The sequence below is a fragment of the Eubalaena glacialis genome, chromosome 10 (genome assembly GCF_028564815.1).
Source record: "Eubalaena glacialis isolate mEubGla1 chromosome 10, mEubGla1.1.hap2.+ XY, whole genome shotgun sequence".
Classification (NCBI taxonomy): Eukaryota; Metazoa; Chordata; class Mammalia; order Artiodactyla; family Balaenidae; genus Eubalaena; species Eubalaena glacialis.
In genome coordinates, this window is record NC_083725.1 from 73,198,384 (window position 1) to 73,218,453 (window position 20,070).

Sequence of the window (20,070 nt, forward strand, 5' to 3'; positions counted from 1 at the left end):
TCCATTGGTGTAAGTGAGGTGTTAAAGTCCCCCACTATTATTGTGTTACTGTCGATTTCCTCTTTGTAGCTGTTAGCAGTTGCCTTATGTATTGAGGTGCTCCTATGTTGGGTGCATATATTTATAATTGTTATATCTTCTTCTTGGATTGATCCCTTGATCATTATGTAGTGTCCTTCTTTGTCTCTTGTAATAGTCTTTATTTTAAAGTCTATTTTGTCTGATATGAGAATTGCTACTCCAGCTTTCTTTTGATTTCCATTTGCATGGAATATCTTTTTCCATCCCCTCACTTTCAGTCTGTATGTGTCCCTAGGTCTGAAGTGGGTCTCTTGTAGACAGCATACCTATGGGTCTTGTTTTTGTATCCATTCAGCAAGCCTGTGTCTTTTGGTTGGAGCATTTAATCCATTCACATTTAAGGTAATTATTGATATGTATGTTCCTATTACCATTTTCTTAATTCTTATGGGTTTGTTTTTGTAGGTCCTTTTCTTCTCTTGTGTTCCCACTTAGGGAAGATCCTTTAGCATTTGTTGTAAAGCTGGTTTGGTGGAGCTCAATTCTCTTAGCTTTTGCTTGTCTGTAAACCTTTTGATTTCTCCGTCAAATCTGAATGAGATCCTTCTTGGGTAGAGTAATCTTGGTTGTAGGTTCTTCCCTTTCATCACTTTAAATATATCGTGCCACTCCTTTCTGGCTTGTGGAGTTTCTGCTGTTAACCTTATGGGAGTTCCCTTGTATGTTACTTGTTGTTTTTCCCTTGTTGCTTTCAATAATTTTTCTTTGTCTTTAATTTTTGTCAAGTTGATTACTATGTGTCTCGGTGTGTTTCTCCTTGGGTTTATCCTGCCTGGGACTCTCTGTGCTTCCTGGACTTGGGTGGCTATTTCCTTTCCCATGTTAGGGACGTTTCTGACTATAATCTCTTCAAATATTTTCACAGGTCCTTTCTCTCTCTCTTCTCCTTCCGGGACCCCTATAATGCAAATGTTGTTGTGTTTAATGTTGTCCCAGAGGTCTCTTAGGCTGTCTTCATTTGTTTTCATTCTTTTTTCTTTATTCTGTTTCGTGGCAGTGAATTCCACCATTCTGTCTTCCAGGTCACTTATCCATTCTTCTGCCTCAGTTATTCTGCTACTGTTTCCTTCTAGTGTATTTTTCATTTCAGTTATTGTATTGTTCATCTCTGTTTGTTTGTTCTTTAATTCTTCTAGTTCTTTGTTATACATTTCTTGCATCTTCTCGATCTTTTCCTCCATTCTTTTTCCGAGGTACTGGAACATCTTCACTATCATTATTTTGAATTCTTTTTCTGGAAGGTTGTCGATCTCCATTTAGTTTTTTTTTCTGGAGTTTTATCTTGTTCCTTCATCTGGTACATAGTCCTTTGCCTTTTCATTTTGTCTGTCTTTCTGCAAATGTGGTTTTCATTCCACAGGCTGCAGAATTGTAGTTCTTCTTGCTTCTGCTGTCTACCCTGTGGTGGAGGCTATCTAAGAGGCTTTTGCAAGCTTCCTGATGGGAGTTACTGGTGTTGGGTAGAGCTGGGTGTTGCTGTGGTGGGCAGAGCTCAGTAAAACTTTAATCTGCTTGTCTGCTAATGGGTAAGGCTGGGTTCCCTCCCTCTTGGTTGTTTGGCCTAAGGTGACCCATCACTGGAGCCTTCCTGGGCTCTTTGGCTCTTTGGTGGGGCTAATGGCAGAATCTGGGAGGGCTCACACCAAGGAGTACTTCCCAGAACTTCTGCTTCCAGTGTCTTTGTCCCCACGGTGAGCCACAGCCACCCCCCACCTCTGCAGGAGACCCTCCAACACTAGCAGGTAGGTCTGGTTCAGTCTCCTATGGGGTCACTGCTCCTTCCCCGGGTCCCGATGCATACACTACTTTGTGTGTGCCCTCCAAGTGTGGAGTCTCTGTTTCTCCCAGTCCTGTCAAAGTCCTGCAGTCAAATCCTGCTAGCCTTCAAAGTCTGATTCTCTAGGAATTCCTCCTCCCGTTGCCGGACCCCCAGGTTGGGAAGCCTGACGTGGGGCTCAGAACCTTCACTCCAGTGGGTGGACTTCTGTGGTATAAGTGTTCTCCAGTTTGTGAGTCACCCATCCAGCAGTTATGGGATTTGATTTTAATGTGATTGTGCCCCTGCTACTGTCTCATTGTGTCTTCTCCTTTGTCTTTGGATGTGGGGTATCTTTTTTGGTGAGTTCCAGTGTCTTCCTGTCGATGATTGTTCAGCAGTTATTTGTGATTCCAGTGCTTTCGCAAGAGGGAGTGTTCTATCTCATTTTAATCTCATACATTCATCCTCAAATAACTTCCTGTGATAGGTGCCTGGAAAGTAATCTTTCTGACTTCTTGTAAGTCTGAAAATGACTTTTTTGGCCCTCACAATTGATTGATAGTGTGTTTGGTTATTTTGTTGTTGTTGTTGTTAGTTTCTGCTTTATAACAAAGTGAATCAGTTATACATATACATATGTTCGTGTGTTTGGGTATTGAATTCTAACTTGATCGTAATTTTTCCTCAGAAATTTGCAGGCATTATTCCATTATCTATTTTTTAAGTCCAATGCTGGTATGGTTCCAGTGTCTTTGAGTTCATATTATTTTTGGTCTCTTAAGCTTTTGTGATTTTTCTCTGATTTTTATGTTTGGATATTTCACAATAATGGGCCTAAGGTAGGGTTATTTTATTATAGGTGCTCGGTGGACCCCTATCAATTTGTCCTTCAATTCTAGGGAATTTTTTTTTAATTGATGATTTTTACCTTCACTTTCTGTGTCCTGATCTTCTGGAAAACTTAGATATTAGACTTCCTGGGTACATATTGTATATCTCATATTTGTTTTGCCTAAGTTTCCTGAATCTTTGGTTCATATTCAGGTACATGTTCCCTGACTTTACCCTCTTTTGAATTTTTTATTTGTTTTAGCAATCATGCTATTTTGTCCCTACGAAGCTTGTCTTATTTTATTCTCCATTCCATTTACTAGTAGTCCACCCTTATTTTATGGAAATACATTGTGGAAATTTCTTGTGAATGAAATGTTTTAAAAGTTCCTGTTTCCTTCCTGAGCTCTCTCTGTTTCCTCTGGGGACATTTTTTTTTGCTTCTATATGTTAATGTTGCTATAAGATTTCTCTATATGGCTGGTGATTCTTTGCAATTTAGTCATATTTAATAATGAGACAGTAGGAAAGCTGACCATAAGGCTATGTATCTATGAGGGAGTGTTTACTTAAAGGGGATTATAAGGGATTCCATTTTTTTTCAAGAATATGAAGGAGGATTCTACTCTTGGGCCCTAGTTCTCATACTAGTCGCCTTGGTTTCTCCCTAGCCAGACTGGACAGTATTTGGTGAAGATTTTCAGTCACTGCCCTCGTTTTCAGCTCAACATCTTAGTCTTAGCTGCCACGACATTGGAAATGTCTGTGTCCTGAGCCTGTATGAATTTAGTGGGCCAGGTTGCCTGCCCCCCAGGTGTATCTCCCTCTGCATTTTTTTGCGGCGGGGGCGGGGGAGAGTGGCCTGTGGCATCCTCTACCACAGCTCCATCCACATACTGTCTTTCAGAAAAAAAAATTTTAAACCTTGTTTGCTGATCATCCCATGCTATTTTCTTTGTGATTGTTTTTACTTTTTATTTATTTCATATTATTTAATGGGGGCAGGGTGTCAGGAAAGAGAGGATATATATGCATAAATATATATGCATGTATAACTGATTCACTTTGTTATAAAGCAGAAGCTAACACACCATTGTAAAGCAATTATACTTCAATAAAGATGTTTAAAAAATATATATATATATACATACATATTTTTCACACACAAAAAATATATATATATATGCATATGCAACATTATGAATCACAGTCTCCCTTAAATATTTTATATATGTATTTGCACCTATATTTCCTTATCAACATCGAGTTGAAGTATCTGTCATCTCTCCCTGCTAACAGTGTAGACCATTTAATTTGTTTTTACTTCCTTCCTTTTTCCATCTCCCACGTTTTGTTGAAATTGTTGGAATTTATGTGTATAGTTACCATTCCTTTGCTCTTTTAAGTGTTTCTTTCCTTAACAGTTCCATTAAACGTCATAACCTCAAAACCAGCAATTATTCAGATTTAATACACTTTTTACTATATTCTTTGCTTATCACTAATTCTTGTGATACATAGTATGTAAGTATGTATCTTATCTAGAAAGCCCTTCCCTTCTTTGGTTCTCTATCCTGACATAAATTTTTATTTATTTGGAGAATTTCCATAGCTTGTATTGCTGGAAAGGGTAGGTGAATGGTATATTTTCTGAGTCACTGATAGCTGAAAATGCCTTTCCTTTCTTCTTGTGATAATGTGGCTGGCTGTGGAATTCTAGGGCTACAGTCTCCTTTTCTTAGTTAGACCAGATCAGATCTCAGGCGTGTCGGATTCTGGGTACTGCTGCAACCATGCTTCTCCCTCTTAGCCACTGTTTTAAACATCTCACTGAGTATAGGAATTAATTTGTCTCTCGCATTAATTTGTTATGTCAAGTGCCATTTATTCTGATGACTCAGCTTGATTGGTTAGCCTCTTTCAAGTTGCTGATTTGGCCCATTTGTCCTATGATTTTGTTGTTGTTGTTGTCTTCAGTTTCTATACTCCTCCTGTTGCTTCACAGTTCAGCGGGGCAACTACTGTTCCTCTGTCCGTATGCAGTGTAGGTGCTCAAGCTTTGTGCTCCTTGGGCAGTAATATTTGTCATTCCAGAACAAGTCTTCAGGCTTGCAGGGATCCCTTGGAATCATAGGTGTCCAGCTGGGTGTCTGCTGGGTCTAGGGGTGTCATGGTGTCTTGTGTCTGGTGTCCAGGGATAGTGCTACAGTACATCATGTCCTGTGGTGAAGGCTAGTAGCCAGCAGAAAAGGGTTCTGACGATCAGGCACCCCACTCCACATCTTCCCTGGAGGGATGTTCTCCATGGCAGCTCTGGGTACGGTTTCATGCACTGTCACCCCCAACCAGCAACCCCTCTGGGGATCTGGATCAGAACTGGGTTACCATTTGCCTCCTTTCATCCCCGAATCACCAGCTGGTTATTCTCTTGCCTCTTTGACAGAAGGACCAATTACACTTTTCTATTCTGCAGAAAAATATCTTTAGAATAATAACATTTTGATGTTGCTATGTGCTGTTTTTATTTCAATTTTTATTGTAAAATATACATAAATGCCAAAGAATATACACATGTATATATATATGTATAGAATACATGTAGTTTAAAGATCAATAATAAAACAATTGCCCATGTACCTACCACCTAACTTAAGCAAGAACTCCTTTTCTAAATAAAGCTATTTTGTGATTCTAAGTGGATTCTCCCACTCCCTTTCCTGAGGCTGTGGGTCTGAGGTGGGTGGCATGTGTGGCCTTAGTGACTCTGAAGCCGCTTTCTAGTACTTCTTTCTGAAAAAAGAGAAAAGTACAAATAGAGTGTGTAGAGGGCACCCTGAGCTGTTTGCAAGCAGAAGTTCTGACGATTACACTTAGTGGTTGGTGTGGCTGTGTGGGTCATTGTTGGTTTCTCCTGGCAGGTGCTTCCTGGCCCCCTGCTCACCTACATGACCCCTTTGTGTGAATGAGGAAAAGGCCCTCTTGCTATTTGCCAGACATTTTCTGTAGTAACTATATGTACAAACATTTATCATGACTATGAATGTGACTAGCGGCTCCTGGAGTTTATAGGCCACGGCCTTAACTCACAGTAAACACAGAAGTGGCCACAGGGCCCTCTGGTGGGCTGCATCAGATGTACACTGAATGCCTGCTCAGACCAGACCCCTGCTCTCCTGGATCCCCCATGACTGGACTTGGGAGCAAGGTGTTTTTTGGGTGTGTGAGCTGGGAGTCAGCTAACAAGCTGGATTCGTTTTTGAGCTGGGTCAGGGCCCTATGGTTACTAGCAGAAGTGGGCCCAGGATTTACCTTATTTAGCATGTTGCCAACGCCAAGTAAACCCTGAGAGGCCATGTTGTACCAGGCTGATGAGTTCACAGCTCAGGTGGGATTCTAAATGCAGGGTGCCCATAGTCCTGGACAATCCTGGGTAAAGTCTCTTGTTGATGTGATTGTTGATATCGCCTTTTTTCCCTCTTAGAAGTATCTTAGTCTTGGACAATAAATTATATGGTCATGTTTATTAGTCAGCATTTTACCATGGTAACAGCCACCTTTGAGACCTTGGTGACTTAAGTAAAACATCAACTATTTACGTTTTGCTCATGGGTCTGTGGATCAGTTTCTGCCCTGCCCCAGTCCGTGTGTCGGGTTTAAGTTTGCTCCTCATTCTGGACTTTGGGCCTATGCCACAAGTCTTCCTTTACGGCACCCAGGCTGAACTATCAGCCCTATTTAAGACCTCTTCTTCTCACAGCAGAAGGTGGGAGCCCAAGAGTCCTCTGGTCCAAGGTGGCATGGGCCACATCTACTCATATTTCATTGACGGGAGCAAGTCACGTGGCCAAGACCAACAGCAGGGGGTTGGATTTATGCTCCTTCCTTGGAGGGGGCACTATGGTGTGGAAGAGCGAATATTTGGTAAATAATAATATGGAATTATCACGACACACTCCTAAACCTTACTGCTTTCTGGTGTATGCCTCCTCCAGCCTATGCTATTCTCCTAGTGGTGTCTGTGTCAGGACAGTGCTGAAGTGATTAACAGGATGTAGGGAGGGGCTTTTTCCTCTGTTTGGATTACAGAACATATTAAGGGGTTTCACTGTGTTGTGGCGCTCTCATTGGAGCAGGTGGGGGCCGATGTTTGCTGTGGCAGCCTGATTAACTGGGAGGGGCCTCCTCCTTCCCTGTGCCCCCAGTACTACCACCTGTCATGGAAGTTTTCACCAACAAATCTTCCATCCTGCTCTGTGAGCTCTCAGAGCCACATGTAGCCTGTGGCCAAACCGTGCTCTCCTCCACCTCAAGTTGGGGCTCCATGAGGTGTGATTTCTGGTGCCCTGTACTTTGCCCCCACTGACTCTGTTCCTTGTCCCCCCTCCCTGCCCTTTTTGCTCTGCACCTGAGATTGTTAATTTTTATTTTTCCCTCAGTGTCCCTTCATTTGCCTGTGTTAAGTGTTCAGCCCTGATTGGCTTTTCCTTTAAAACAATCCCAGAAGTTCCTCAGCATTACTCGTTCACCGATGGATAGAAGGTACCTGTCCTTGTTTTCCATAGTTATATAGTTTGCATATCCCATTTCAGTGATATTTAAGGAGAGAAGTGGGATAAGCAAAGATTTTGAGCTCAGTTACCCATGTTGAAGCTGGAACCCCCATGTTTCCAAACAGAAACATAATATTGTTTCGCCACAAGGGCAAAGATTGATTGGGAGGCATAGGGGAGATACGTTAGATCCATCACCAGCCCTGGCAGCTGGCTTTCTGTCAAGAGCAATTTTTCATGAAGAAATTGTTTTATCATTTCATAAGAATGATCAAGTACCTTCAGAGTCATGTTGAAAAGCACACGGACAGTAGGTGGTCAGCTTGACTCCGTAAGTAAGTGACTTGCAGGAGGGGTTCATGTGCATGCCTCAGCAGAGATGCAAACTGCCTCATGTCATGGATTGTTGGTGTGCTGTGGATCGTTGAAATTGTGACTATTAAGTAACTGAGTCCTAATTTTCTCCTTCACTAGAGTATGAGTCTGTGAAAGTAGGAGTGTGTCTATCACGTTCTCCATTGTGTCTCCAAAGCCTGGCACAGTCCCTGGCATGTAATGGACAGCCAGAAAACTTAGGCTGAAGCAATACAAGTATTAATGATGGACAGTAAAGGCAGAACCTGGGGAGAATCCTTGGGGCTCCAGGATGTAATGGAGCCCAGCAAGGGCAGGTAGGGGTGTCCTTTAAAGGGAGGAGTTTATAGCACCACAGTGCCAGGAATGAGTTCAGGTCGATGCCTCAGCTTCCCTGGCTCTACTGTAGGGTAGAGTGGAAGCCTCAAGAGGGTTGGGCTTTGTTCTGAGAGTTGGGTGCCCAGCCACTGGACACTGCACTGCCATGGACCCTAGCTGAGGCCATGGGGCTGCGGTCCACGTAGCAGATGTTGTTGCCCCCACCAAAACCCCTCTCCGTTACCACTTGAGCACGTGCCTGCTGACCTCCAAGACCAGCCCTGCATTTATTTGAAATGTGGGAATTTTCTGGCCACAGGAACTTACTTTGCCACCCATGCTGCAGGTTAGAAATGCCCCTTGAGAGCTGCCCTCAAATCAATGACTGAAGGGGTTGATGTTATAAATAACCCAGTCCCCTGGTCTCTGGGGTGTGGAGCCTCCCTAGCAGCTTAACCTCTGGTCTCCCACTGTGGTAACTGGCTTGATAAAGTCCCCCTTACTGGCTGCTTTCTTACTCCCCTGGATTACTTCCCTACTCTCCTACCTGGATCACTTCCCTACTTCCCTACGTGTGTTTTCTTCACCTTCTAAATTAAATAAACCTCTTGCCCTTGAATACTTGTCTCAGTTCTGCTACTGGGGAAACCCAAACTATGACCATCGTCCCCGGGTCCTGGGCACCTGACTACCAGGTGGTGGGTATTCTTGAGGCTTGGGAGGACTTGAGCTTCATTTTGCTTAGACCCTTAAAGGTTCCTGTCAAAAAGAGGGGGAAAAAAGCACTCTAATTTCTCTTGTTTTAAAAAGATGTTACTTAAACAATTCCCAAATTTATATTATACTGCTCTCTGAGATGACAGAGGAATTTTTAAGGACAGTTGAAGCTATCCTGCTTCCAGAATATCAATGATTTGTATTGCCGAGGGACAGGGTCTCAGTTGACTTGCAGGGCATTCCTGGTCCCCTGAATACACCCTGTCTCTTGCTATTGCAGGCTGTTTGTTTCTAAACATGCCTGCACGTTACATCCTCTGTGCTTGTATCTGAGTCCTCAGTGTCCCTGCCTCAGAGTCGGGTGACCCAGCAGCATGCCCAGCCTGGCCTTCTGCCATCACTCCTGACGGATGCATGGATGAGAGGGTCTTCCTGCCCACACTGTGCAGTGGGTGGGCACGGGAGGAGCAATCCCACTGACCTTTGGTCTTTGCTTCTTTGCAGATATCTCAGTGAGCCTGCTGACCCTTGTGGTCACTGCCTGTGGCCTCGCCCTCTTTGGCGTGTCTCTCTTCGTGTCTTGGAAACTCTGCTGGGTTCCGTGGCGAGAACGAGGCCTGTTCTCTGGTAGCAAAGACAACAATCAGGAGCCTCTTAACTACATGGACACAGAGACCAACGAGCAGGAGAACAGTGAGGGCTTCCTAGACCCTCCCACCCCTTGTCCAGACTCCTCCATGAAGATCAGCCACACCTCCCCTGACATTCCCCTCTCGACCCAGACAGGGGACCAGGAGAACTGTGCCCATGGCGTCCGTGTGCAGCGCCAAGTCACAGAGCCAACCTCATCAGCTCGGTCAGTAATGCCCCCTTCCTTTCTGGATGCAAGGCAAGCACCACCCTGTTCCCTTCTCTTGGCAGCAGTAGCACTGACTAGCCAAGGAGCCTGTAACCTGTCACATGTCCATTAGGTATCAGAGACATGAATATGGGAAAGCTTGATGCTTCCTATACTCCTGTTAGGTTCCTGAGCACTGCTTAGTCTGTACTTAGTTCATAATAACAATAGTTAACATTGCTAGGACTTACCGTGTCAAGGACTATCTGAGAACTTCATGTGTATTATTTTATTATCGCTCACAACTTTGTGTGAGATGGATCTTATTATCATTTTCATCTCACAGAAGAAGAAACTTAAGTCAAGGAGATTAAGAAACAAAGTCATGTATTGGTAAGCACCCAGGTCAGGGTTTGAACCCCAGTTCAAACAACACCAGAGCCCAAGTTTTTACCCACTCTTCCGTGCTGCTCTCATAGTGCTATGGCGTTGATTCTCCATGCCTCTGACCTAGCCTAGCTGTCACACACAGGCTCTCTGTAGAGTCCACCAGTGGCTGGAGGTCTTTGTCCATCTCCAGGCTTTGCAAGGTCTCCAGAGTACCCAGGCCCGGTGTCGCTCTCTTTCCATGGGCTGGATGCTCTGTGCTCTTGCACAGTAGAGAAATAACATAGTGCAGTGATTAAAAAGCAAGGGCTCTGGGGTCCAATGAACTAGCTTTACCTACAAGTATGATATTGGACACGTTATTTAGCCTTCATCTGTTTCTGTTTCGTCTTATGAGAGGGGAACGGTGATAGGTGGTTTTGAGAATGAGATAACATGTGCATCACATGTGCTTTGCACAGGCCTGCATCTAGCACCTGCTCCACACCCTGAGCTGCCATTTTGCTTTCAGTGCTGCTATCATCATCATCATCATTGAGACCTGCCTCTCCCAAGACTCAGATGCATACAGGTGGATTTGAGGCTAAGCAGCCAATTCTGAATCACTGTATATAAAAATTCACTCTCAATAGAAGACTTCAGGAAAAGAGACCCAGAAAGCAGCTTTCTTTAAAATGAAAATATTTGCTTGAGTGATAGCTGGAGGAATAACATGTGCTGTTATTTGGAAAGTACAAGCACAGTTTGGGGTTATTTTTTTTTTTTTAATCTTTTTTATTCTCTAGAAACAGAAATAAGATTTTACCCTTTTTTATGTTAATCAAGTTTATCCTAGAGGCTCTGCTCATTCACATTAAGTAGGATGGAATATGACAGTTTATAATTTAATTTTTTCAGAAACCTATTTTAGCATCATTTCCAATTCTGAATTAGAGAGCTTTACCTAAAATATTCCTCTGTGAGGAAATGGATGGTTGTTTGCCATTTGATTTAGAAGAAATCCTCAGATTTTATCATTAGGATTTCTCTTCAGATTTAAGACTTAAATATAACTGGAGCTCTGTCTGATGCTGCCGTGGAGTTTGTGCAGTGGTGCAGACTCATGATAAAATCCTTTCAATACTTCAGTAAGTAGGGCCTTCAGGTGGGGTCTCCATTGAAATTGTCTCCTATCTGGTTTGACTCTGCATGTTAATTTTTCTGATCTGGGTTCCATCAATACAGAGTGATAGTACTGTGTTTTTATTAGATTATAGGTCTGAGGACTCTGCCATAATTCTAATGAATTGATAGCAATCATATCACTATAATTATTACAATGTTTGTCCTAGAAAAATGTATAAGTAACCTGCATATCAAAAAATAGATTTCATTTAAAGCTAAAAACTGAGGATATCTTCACCACTGATATGTAGAAATTGGGTAGAAGGAAAAAGAAAACTAAAAAGAGAGAGGGAAGGAATTATCCCTGTAAAATGCATTTTACACTTAGACTTATTTTAGTTTTGGAGTCATGCAATTAAATTTTCTCTTCTGATGGCCAAAATCAAGTTTGGTAATATTTGACTACCATAAGAAAACTAAACTCTGTCCAGCTGCATTTGACCTAATACTGATAATTTGCATCATTTCGCATTTCAAACATTCTTATCTAAATTACTGCTGACCTAGTTTTATGGGTTATGTCTAGAAATACATATCTTTGACTCATGGTCTTTCCATAATAAGAAGGGTGTAGTCTTCTAATTCTTTCGGGTTGTGTTATAAACACACATGGCACACACAAAGCCTTTTTACTGACAAAGCGGGCAAAATGAATGAAATTTCCTTGATGCTCCAGAACATTTTTAACATTCTTTTTTAAGTAGCATTTTTCATACCATATTTGGGGAGAGGGAGGGTACTCTTTGCTGAGATGGCTCTAAACAGTCTGCTCTGCTAGTTGTTATTTCTATTCCCTTCTTTCTCATTATGATCTTTACTTTCTCACTGCTGTCACTTTCTTTCTTCCTGCTTCCCTCCTGCAGCTGTTATCACTTGTCCCAAAGTTCCCTGGGCACCTGCTCAGCCCAGAGCATACAAAGCTTAGACTCCCAGTTAAGGCCTCCCCACTGTCATGGCGATTGGCACAGCTTCAGCCATGGCATTTGCATTGGAAGTCCCACTGTCATCTGGCCTCTTCCGCTTGGATATGTGTGGCTCCCACCACCGCCTTTTGGAATGTCCTAAAGATGAGCTTTGCTCCATCTTCTAAGAATGTTTCTGGTCAGGATGACTTTCTTTTGTTCTTCCAAGATCAAGCATGTTTGCGTTCTGTTTCTGGTTAGCTCAGTTACTATGAGAACCCTCCAAAATTCCTGTTCATTCCTTTCAATTTGGATGAAATCCCTTTTGTATAATGACCTAATATCCTGGGAATGTGGATCTTTTTTTTTTTTTAGAACTTTTCAATACCAGAACATTTTAGAGGTCTCTACTCCAAATATATGAAAATCCCTGGATCCTCAAAATAGAAGGAACCTTGAAAGGCCATCTAATCCATTTCCTGATTCATGTCCCAAGATGAAAGTTCAATCTGGTTTGTTTTTTTTTTTTAAGTCTTCTCAAATTTCCTTTAAAATACTTCGGCTTTATAAAACTTTCAATTTCCACACCACAAACTCCTTATCAGGTCTGTTAAGGCCTGTGTAATACTGCCACAGTCTGCTTCTGTCAGCTATCGGCCTCACCTCCCAGCCAGGCCACCATGTGCCACCAACCCAGAGGACCCTGTTAACATGGACTCAGTTAAGAGGCCTCACCGAAAAAGCTCATCACATTCCATCCACACTAGCTTCTGTCTTGGTTCCTTCAGTATCCCTGACTTTTCCTGCCTTGGTACCTTCACACATGCTATTCCCTCAGCCTGGAATGCTTTTCCTTTTCCTTTGCCATGCCAGGCTCCTTTGCAGCCTTAATATCCCTGCTAAAGTGTCACCTCCTCAGAAAGGTCTCCCTCACCACTCTATCTGAAGTATGTGTTCTTTCCTCCACTCCCTCCCACTCTTTATTTTCCCACAAGTTGCCTTACTTTCGCTTCTTCACAGGATTAAAATCTATTTCTAACTCTACGATTGTTTGTTTATTGCCTATACCCCCCTCTAGACTATGAGTTCTGTGAGTTCAAAGACCATATCTGCTCTGCTTCTCCCTATATATCTAACCCCTAGTGCAGCCTCTGGCACATAGTGGAATTTTTCATGAATGACTGACAGAGTACATTCGTCAGTATCAGGCCACTTTTCTCATGTTCTGCTGACAAAAGTGGCAAAGCGCAAAAGTATAAACTGAGTAGAGCCTATAATGGTATGAAGCCAATGGAAGGTCACTTGTCCCAGGTCTCACATTCATCAGAGCCTTACATTTAGACTTTTGAGCTTGTCTCTGAATTAAGCAATCCTTAGAGTCACAGAAATACTCTGACAGAATTGAAAGAAGACAATTTGAGTCTTCTAAATTTGAGTCCCATTACTGGCCACAACTCCAGTAAGTGGCCCACTAGGATTAAGTGCTGCAATTACTCTACGAGTAGCACAGTTTTATTAAGCTATATATTTTTATGTGTTGAGAGCATTGATTAGATGTAAACATTTAAAACATAATTTTTTGAATTACTCTTTTAGTTATTTCTTCAGATTTTAATAAACTGACAGCTTCAAAAATGGAAGTTGCCTAGACCTCTCTCAACTTCCATGAGACCCTGAAACCAGGTGTAAATATGTATTTTCTCTACTGAGATTTAATTATCAGAAACTATTATATCCATGGCATTTATATATTTACTCTAGACACACGTATTAAACATTTGCTATGTGCAAAGTTCTATGTTATGTGCTAGTAATAAAGAGGGAGAAAGGATATAGCCCTGGCCTTGAAAGGGCAAATATACAAAAGAGCACCAATTACATATATTAAAGTGCTCAGATTGTTCTTTAGAAGATTAATCTGACAAGAGTGTATAAGGTGCGTGGGATGGGGTGAAGACTGGATATAGGGGTCCAGTTCAGACCTGTGATGATGAGGACCTGAACTCAATTGGAAGCAGTGGGAATGGAAAGAGCCATGAGATGTGAGCTACTTTAGAGAAAGTGTTGGTGGACATAGGCTCATTTTAGTAAGGGGATAAAATATTTGACGATGACACCAAGGTTTCATGCCTTTTTAACTTGGGGGAGGGTGAGAGCAGGACATGCTTCAGTGTATCCAGCTGCACTTAACCCCACACCTCCACCGTCCGAGGCCTGATGCCTGCATCTCCATTATCTCACTCACTCTAAAGGCCTCCGAATCCCAGAACAAGAAAGCTTCAGATTCCCATTTCCTCCTGCCCTTGTAGTCAGTTAACTGTGTCTGTCCATCTGCTACTCCCCCTTCTTCTGTCTGTTTGTGGTTCAGAACAACCCAACCCTCTCCTCTCCATCACAAGGGAAGATTCCAAGAAGGCCTGTTTCTCCTGTTTCCAAACTTCCCTGTCGTGACTTGAACTTTGTAAAGAAACCTGTGATGGTTCTGAAGTCACAATTTCCTTCTCTCTTTCCTGTCTTTGGACCCCCCCAAAGCCTTGTAAACACTGGTGCCCCGAACCAGGGAAGGGATAGGCCAAGTTTCCCCTCTGAGATGGGGTGCCTGAGATGAGGGAGGGTAGAAGAGTGTACACTTGTCCATGGTTGCAGGGGAAATCCAGCGATGGGAGGGATGCTGGAGATTCTGAGCTCTGGTTCTTAATGGAGCCTGGAATGGAAGATATGGGCATGTGTGAGGTGCAAGCTGCTGAGACAGAAGAGCTGAAGGTCCCATCCTGCTGGAGAGCTGGAAGCCAAGAGGGAAACTTAGTTAATTTCCCTATTGAGGTCTAGAGCATCAGCTGGGAGGGTGAGAAGTATGAGGCCAGGTGAAGTAGGTAGGCTTGGCTCAAGTACTATCTCATCCGTGACAATTTCCCTAGCCAGAGGCCTTCCTCTCTCCCTCTCCCTAACCTCCGGTCAGTTCTTATCCCCCTCTGCCCTGATTTATAGTCAGTGTATGACTATCTCTTTACCCCTGGCAAGGCACTTCCTTGAAGGCAGTGACTAGGCTTTGCCTCTCTGTCTCTTCCACCCTACCTGACCCCTTGCTTCGCACATTCAAATTTGTTGAATTGCAGTAATGTCCTCTTTCTTAAGATCCAGTGGAGGTAGTTGGCTTCAAGACACCTAGTTGGTCTTGAAGGTGTACTTTTAGTATTTAAATTGCACCACTGACTAACTAGTTAGCACCCAGAATGGCCCATCATAGGTGGGAACTGACTCCAGACTCAAGTAGGGCCCTTGTTTGAATCCAGCCTGGAGAGAAAAATCAACGGCAGAGGAAACTGGAGCTGGTACCAGCCACTTACGGCCTCTGCGTATGGCTGGATACTTGCTGCTCCCTGCCAGACCTTTCTGCCCAGAGGTCCCAATAGAGCAGGATTAAAGCTCTATTCTAGCACTACAGAGGTTCAACATCTAGGCAGGGGACGGACCTGGCTGTACCAGTACAGAGAACCAGTTGTAGGTGCCTAACATCATTCCCCTGACTCTCTTTCTCCCCCTGAAAAATCAAAAGATCCAGAGAAAACTTAAGATGGTGGGTTTCTCTGTAAGAAATTTAAATCCCACAAGAGAAACATTCACACCACACAGCTTTTGCACATGTGGGAATGTGTGTGGTGGGTGTGGACTCTGTTGGCTGTGACAGGTTCAAGTGACAGCTCTGGGATTGTGCTCTTGTTGTACCATGTGGGTGATTAGTAGCCAGGAGGGTATTTTAGGATGAAGAGGAATATTTGGCATCACAGCATCTGTATGACAAGGGAGAATAATTTCAAACACGTTTCGGGGCCTATTAATCCCATTTTTATGTCTTTATTTCATAAAGTAGTCTTAAGAAAGGAAAAGAAGACAATCTCCGATCTTTACTCTGCCTCTTCAACTATTTACCAACCCCTCAGAGACAGCTTGACTGTTCCCTTTCACCTTCTGGTGGAGAGAGGCTATTTTAATTAAGGTTATTGAGAGGCTGCACAAAATACAATATAATGGCTCTGAACTCTGAGCTAAAAACAAACGAAAATAACCTTAGAGACAACTTTGTATGTAATGACTACTTCTCTCAGTTTGTGAGGACCCACACAAGGTAAGGCAAAGAGAATTTCAGGGAAACTTTTAACCCAAACCAATAAGTTTATAGGGTGAAGAGTAGATTCTGATAGCAAATATTTAACTTGCAAATATCAGTTTCCAACCTTCTCTAACTGAATCCCTATATACATTTATAGTAGCTTACCTTTAATTTTTATACCCTCAGTGTTCGTTACAGAAATAAAACCCTTCCTCCTCATCACTAATCACCCATGTGGTTCAGCAGTAGCGCAGCCACGGAGCTGGCACTTGCACCTGTCAGAGTCAACAGAGTCCCCTACAAGCAGACACATCCTGTCACATACATTTCCAGAAGAGCAAAAACTGTGTTCTCATAATGAAATGATTTGATTTGACCCAGTAAGAATGTGCAGCCTTAGTAGGCTAAAAGCCAGTGACAGGAAATTTTGTGTAATTTAGAGAAAGATCCATTCTTTTTCAGGTAACACATAGCTAACTATTTCAGTTTCAGGATGATACTATATATCAAGGTGAATAATTTTATTTTTTAAACCAGTTTGTACAAATCTTTACCTCCCACCAGCTGAGTAAGCTTCTTAATGGCATATTAGACAGTTTAGAAAGTGCATTAAACCTTTAAAGCTCCGAGGTCACATGTTAGTAAGTTCATTTCCTGATGCCAGGCCTCAATTTTGAGCTTCAAGCCTTAGGGAGCAGCTTACTTGCATTGATGAGCATTTTGAATATAGGCCAAAAAAAAGCCCACAGATCTAAGCTTTTAACAGTGTGTTAATCAGTCTACCTACATCCCAGGCACAAGTTTCTGAAAGACCTGGAGCTAATGAGGTTATAACTTTGTTCTCTCTTTCTCTTAACTCAAGGCATAATTCAATCCGAAGACAACTCAACCTGTCAAACCCAGACTTCAATATCCAACAGCTTCAAAAACAGGAACAGTTGACTGGAATTGGTCGAATTAAACCGGAGTTATATAAGCAGAGGTCATTGGATAATGAGGATGGGAAAAGGAGTAACAGCAAAGCCTGTGGGAAGCTGAACTTCATTTTAAAATATGACTGTGACTTAGAGCAACTCATAGTGAAGATTCACAAAGCTGTCAATTTGCCCGCCAAGGACTTTTCTGGGACTTCAGATCCTTATGTCAAGATCTATTTGCTTCCCGATCGGAAAACGAAACACCAGACTAAAGTTCACAGGAAGACCCTGAACCCTGTGTTTGATGAAGTGTTTTTGTTTCCGGTTCCCTACAATGACCTTGTAGCCCGGAAGCTTCACTTCTCTGTCTATGACTTTGACAGGTTCTCTCGCCATGACTTAATCGGCCAAGTGGTGGTGGATCACTTCTTAGACTTGGCTGATTTCCCCAGGGAGTGCATCCTTTGGAAGGATATCGAATATGTCACCAATGTGAGTCTAACATTTCTTCATTTTGGTTGGGGGAAGGGCGCTTCTCGGTCAGCATGCAAACAGATTACTTATACCTTATTTTATTTGGGGGGGGCAGAGTATAAAATTTATCTCAATGTACTTAGAGCTATTGCTTCAAACCTCCTTGTACCTTTCCAAAAACAAGTCTTTCACAATATTCATTTTGCAGTTTCCGAGAATTACTCATGAAAGCAATATTAATAACATTCTCTCTTTTCTACTTTCTAATTCTAAGCAATTCCCTAATGGGCATTAGATATTATCCGTCCTCCTTACCTCATTTTCTTTAGAGCTTTCTTAGGTTGTTTGTGCTAAATGGATCCTGGCATCCTATTAACTGTTATCTGCAGCTGAGAGACCGTTGCCTTACTCTCTGAGAGCATTAAGCCCTTGCCATGTTCTCAGGTCAGCTCAGCAGCATTTCCCATGATCAGATCTTCAGCTTTAATCCCAGAAGTGAGAATGATTGGGAAGAGTTGGCACCACATTTTTAAATACAGAATCAAAGTTACAAGGAGGTCAGTCTGAAAACATCTACAAATATTGGCAAAACTAATCTATACAAGGTCAAATCCTATTTAGAGCTCGAGAGAGAGGGCAGAAGTGCTATGTAGTGTTGCCATATATCCATGTTTACATTTAAACACAATATTGCAGCAGTGATATTTTTACTCCATTTGCATCCTTTTCACTATCTGCAGAGGTGTATTGATGCTCCTGAAATAGAAAGGAAAATTGGGCTATCTTAGGGGACTCTGATATTTTAAGGCCACTTGTTTCTTTTCCCTGTCCAGATTCGCTCAGGCAGCTTTGTTAGCTCATCTTCTGAGGGCGATATCGTTCTCTTTCTCTGTCTTGGAATCCAAGACAGCAAGCACCATAATCCTTACTCTGCTCGGATGATGATCTAGCTTGAGTTTGGAGCCCATTTAGTGAAAGGCTCTCACTCTGCTCAGGAAGAAAACACACAAAATCTCTTCCCAGTGACCAAATACCCACACTGATACTCTCTCATCTCAGCCACTTTTGTGAACTGGGGACTCATATTCCAAGGGACACCTTCTCTTCACATCCTATGTGATACCAGTGCCAGCTTTGTCCTGCTACTCAAATAAGCAAAGTGGAACATGGAGTTTTGCTGGCCTTTATCATAATGATGAGGAAAGAAAAGAAGGAGCTGGGAAAGGTGCAGAGAACATCAGATGATGAAACTAAGGTGATATGGGAGATTGGGGAAGGAACAGATCTCTTCAAACTTGAAAGATTGTGATATCTGTAAACCAAAAAAATGGATGCTGTGGGTGGCAAGGATTGTATCCCAAATCCCAATTGCCAAAATCAGGAGGCAACTTTAGAAGCTTTAAAGAAACAAAATGGGCAGGCTGCTGATATTAAGGGATGAATGGCTCAAGAATGAACTGTCTCACTGGAGTTCTTACCAAGTCCCCTGAGATACTGCTGGCCAACAGTGATGAGTCTTGGTAGAGGGAGATTGGTCATATCATCTAGTGTGTGACATCATTTCATATTTTTTGACTAATGGATTCCGTAAAATAATAGCTGGAGTGGTTATTAGAAATCTCAACAGGGATCCTGCTGTGAGTTGCCTTCTAAAGACTGTGGAAAGAGTAACACTGAGTGCACAGTGGCTGATAAAAATCTGGATAAGGCTGATCCCTGGTGGGCAGGTCTCTTAGAGCTATTTCCCGTGGGATGAGAATATAGAATGACAGCCTGCAGAGACCTTTTGGCCCTGAGATCACTGCCATTGTAGCACTCTCCTGTGACTACGAGTTTTCCATCCACTGATGGAGAATCCTGCATTTCCACAGAGTTGAGGAGAATGTGAAATTATTTATCAAGGAGGAAAACCAATAAGGCTAAAAGCCTCGAAATTCTCAGTTGTTTCCTCAGACAAACAATAAATATTCTGAGCATTGATCTAGGCCTTTGGATGGCTAGCAGGAGAAAGGAGGTCCTGAGAATGGAATTACATGTTGTTTCATAATCTGCCATTTAAAAAAAATTCCATTTAAAAATTGCTATTTGGGGCTGTTTGTGCTTTTTTGCATGTGACTTTGTACAGAGACTGAGAATGAAAGTCTGAGATTTACCAAGGTTTCACTTTTATAATATAACATATATGTCACACAGTGTATATGCTATACACGTACAGACTAATGAGGGAAATTAAAAGAGTAGTCATGACCCACCCCTCAGCTGAAGAGCAGACTACCACTAAGTACTTTGCTGATGACCCTTGGGTTGTCCTCCCCTGTCACATTCTCTCAGCCCATTCCTGCCAAGAGGAAACCACTATCCTGAATTTTATTTGTAAGACAACGTATTGTTCAGTTTTGTCTGTTTCTGCTTTTCATAGCTCTTCTTTGACTTTTTTTTTTCAGTCCACATTGATTTTGACATTTAGCAATAGAGGTGAATGGAGCTGTGGTTCATGTATTTTCATTACTGTATAAAATTCCATTGTGTTATATACACAAATTAGTTCTCTTGTACTGATGATATTGGGTTGTGATTAGTTTTTTATGATTCTGAATAATACTGCAGAGAACATTTTTATGCACATCTCCTGGTTCACACATGCATTAATTTCTCTAGGGTGTAGCC

At 42.4% G+C, this 20,070-nt stretch overlaps 1 protein-coding gene across 3 annotated transcripts in view; it reads left to right on the forward strand.

The window, feature by feature from the left end:
* SYT9 (synaptotagmin 9) overlaps positions 1-20,070 on the forward strand; it is a 207,729-nt gene that overhangs the window by 48,427 nt on the left and 139,232 nt on the right. For all 3 annotated transcript variants that reach the window (XM_061202940.1, XM_061202941.1, XM_061202939.1), the window contains exons 2-3: positions 9,115-9,466; positions 16,875-17,421. In XM_061202940.1, the coding sequence (XP_061058923.1) occupies positions 9,115-9,466; positions 16,875-17,421 (899 nt within the window). The remainder of the gene's footprint in view (positions 1-9,114; positions 9,467-16,874; positions 17,422-20,070) is intronic.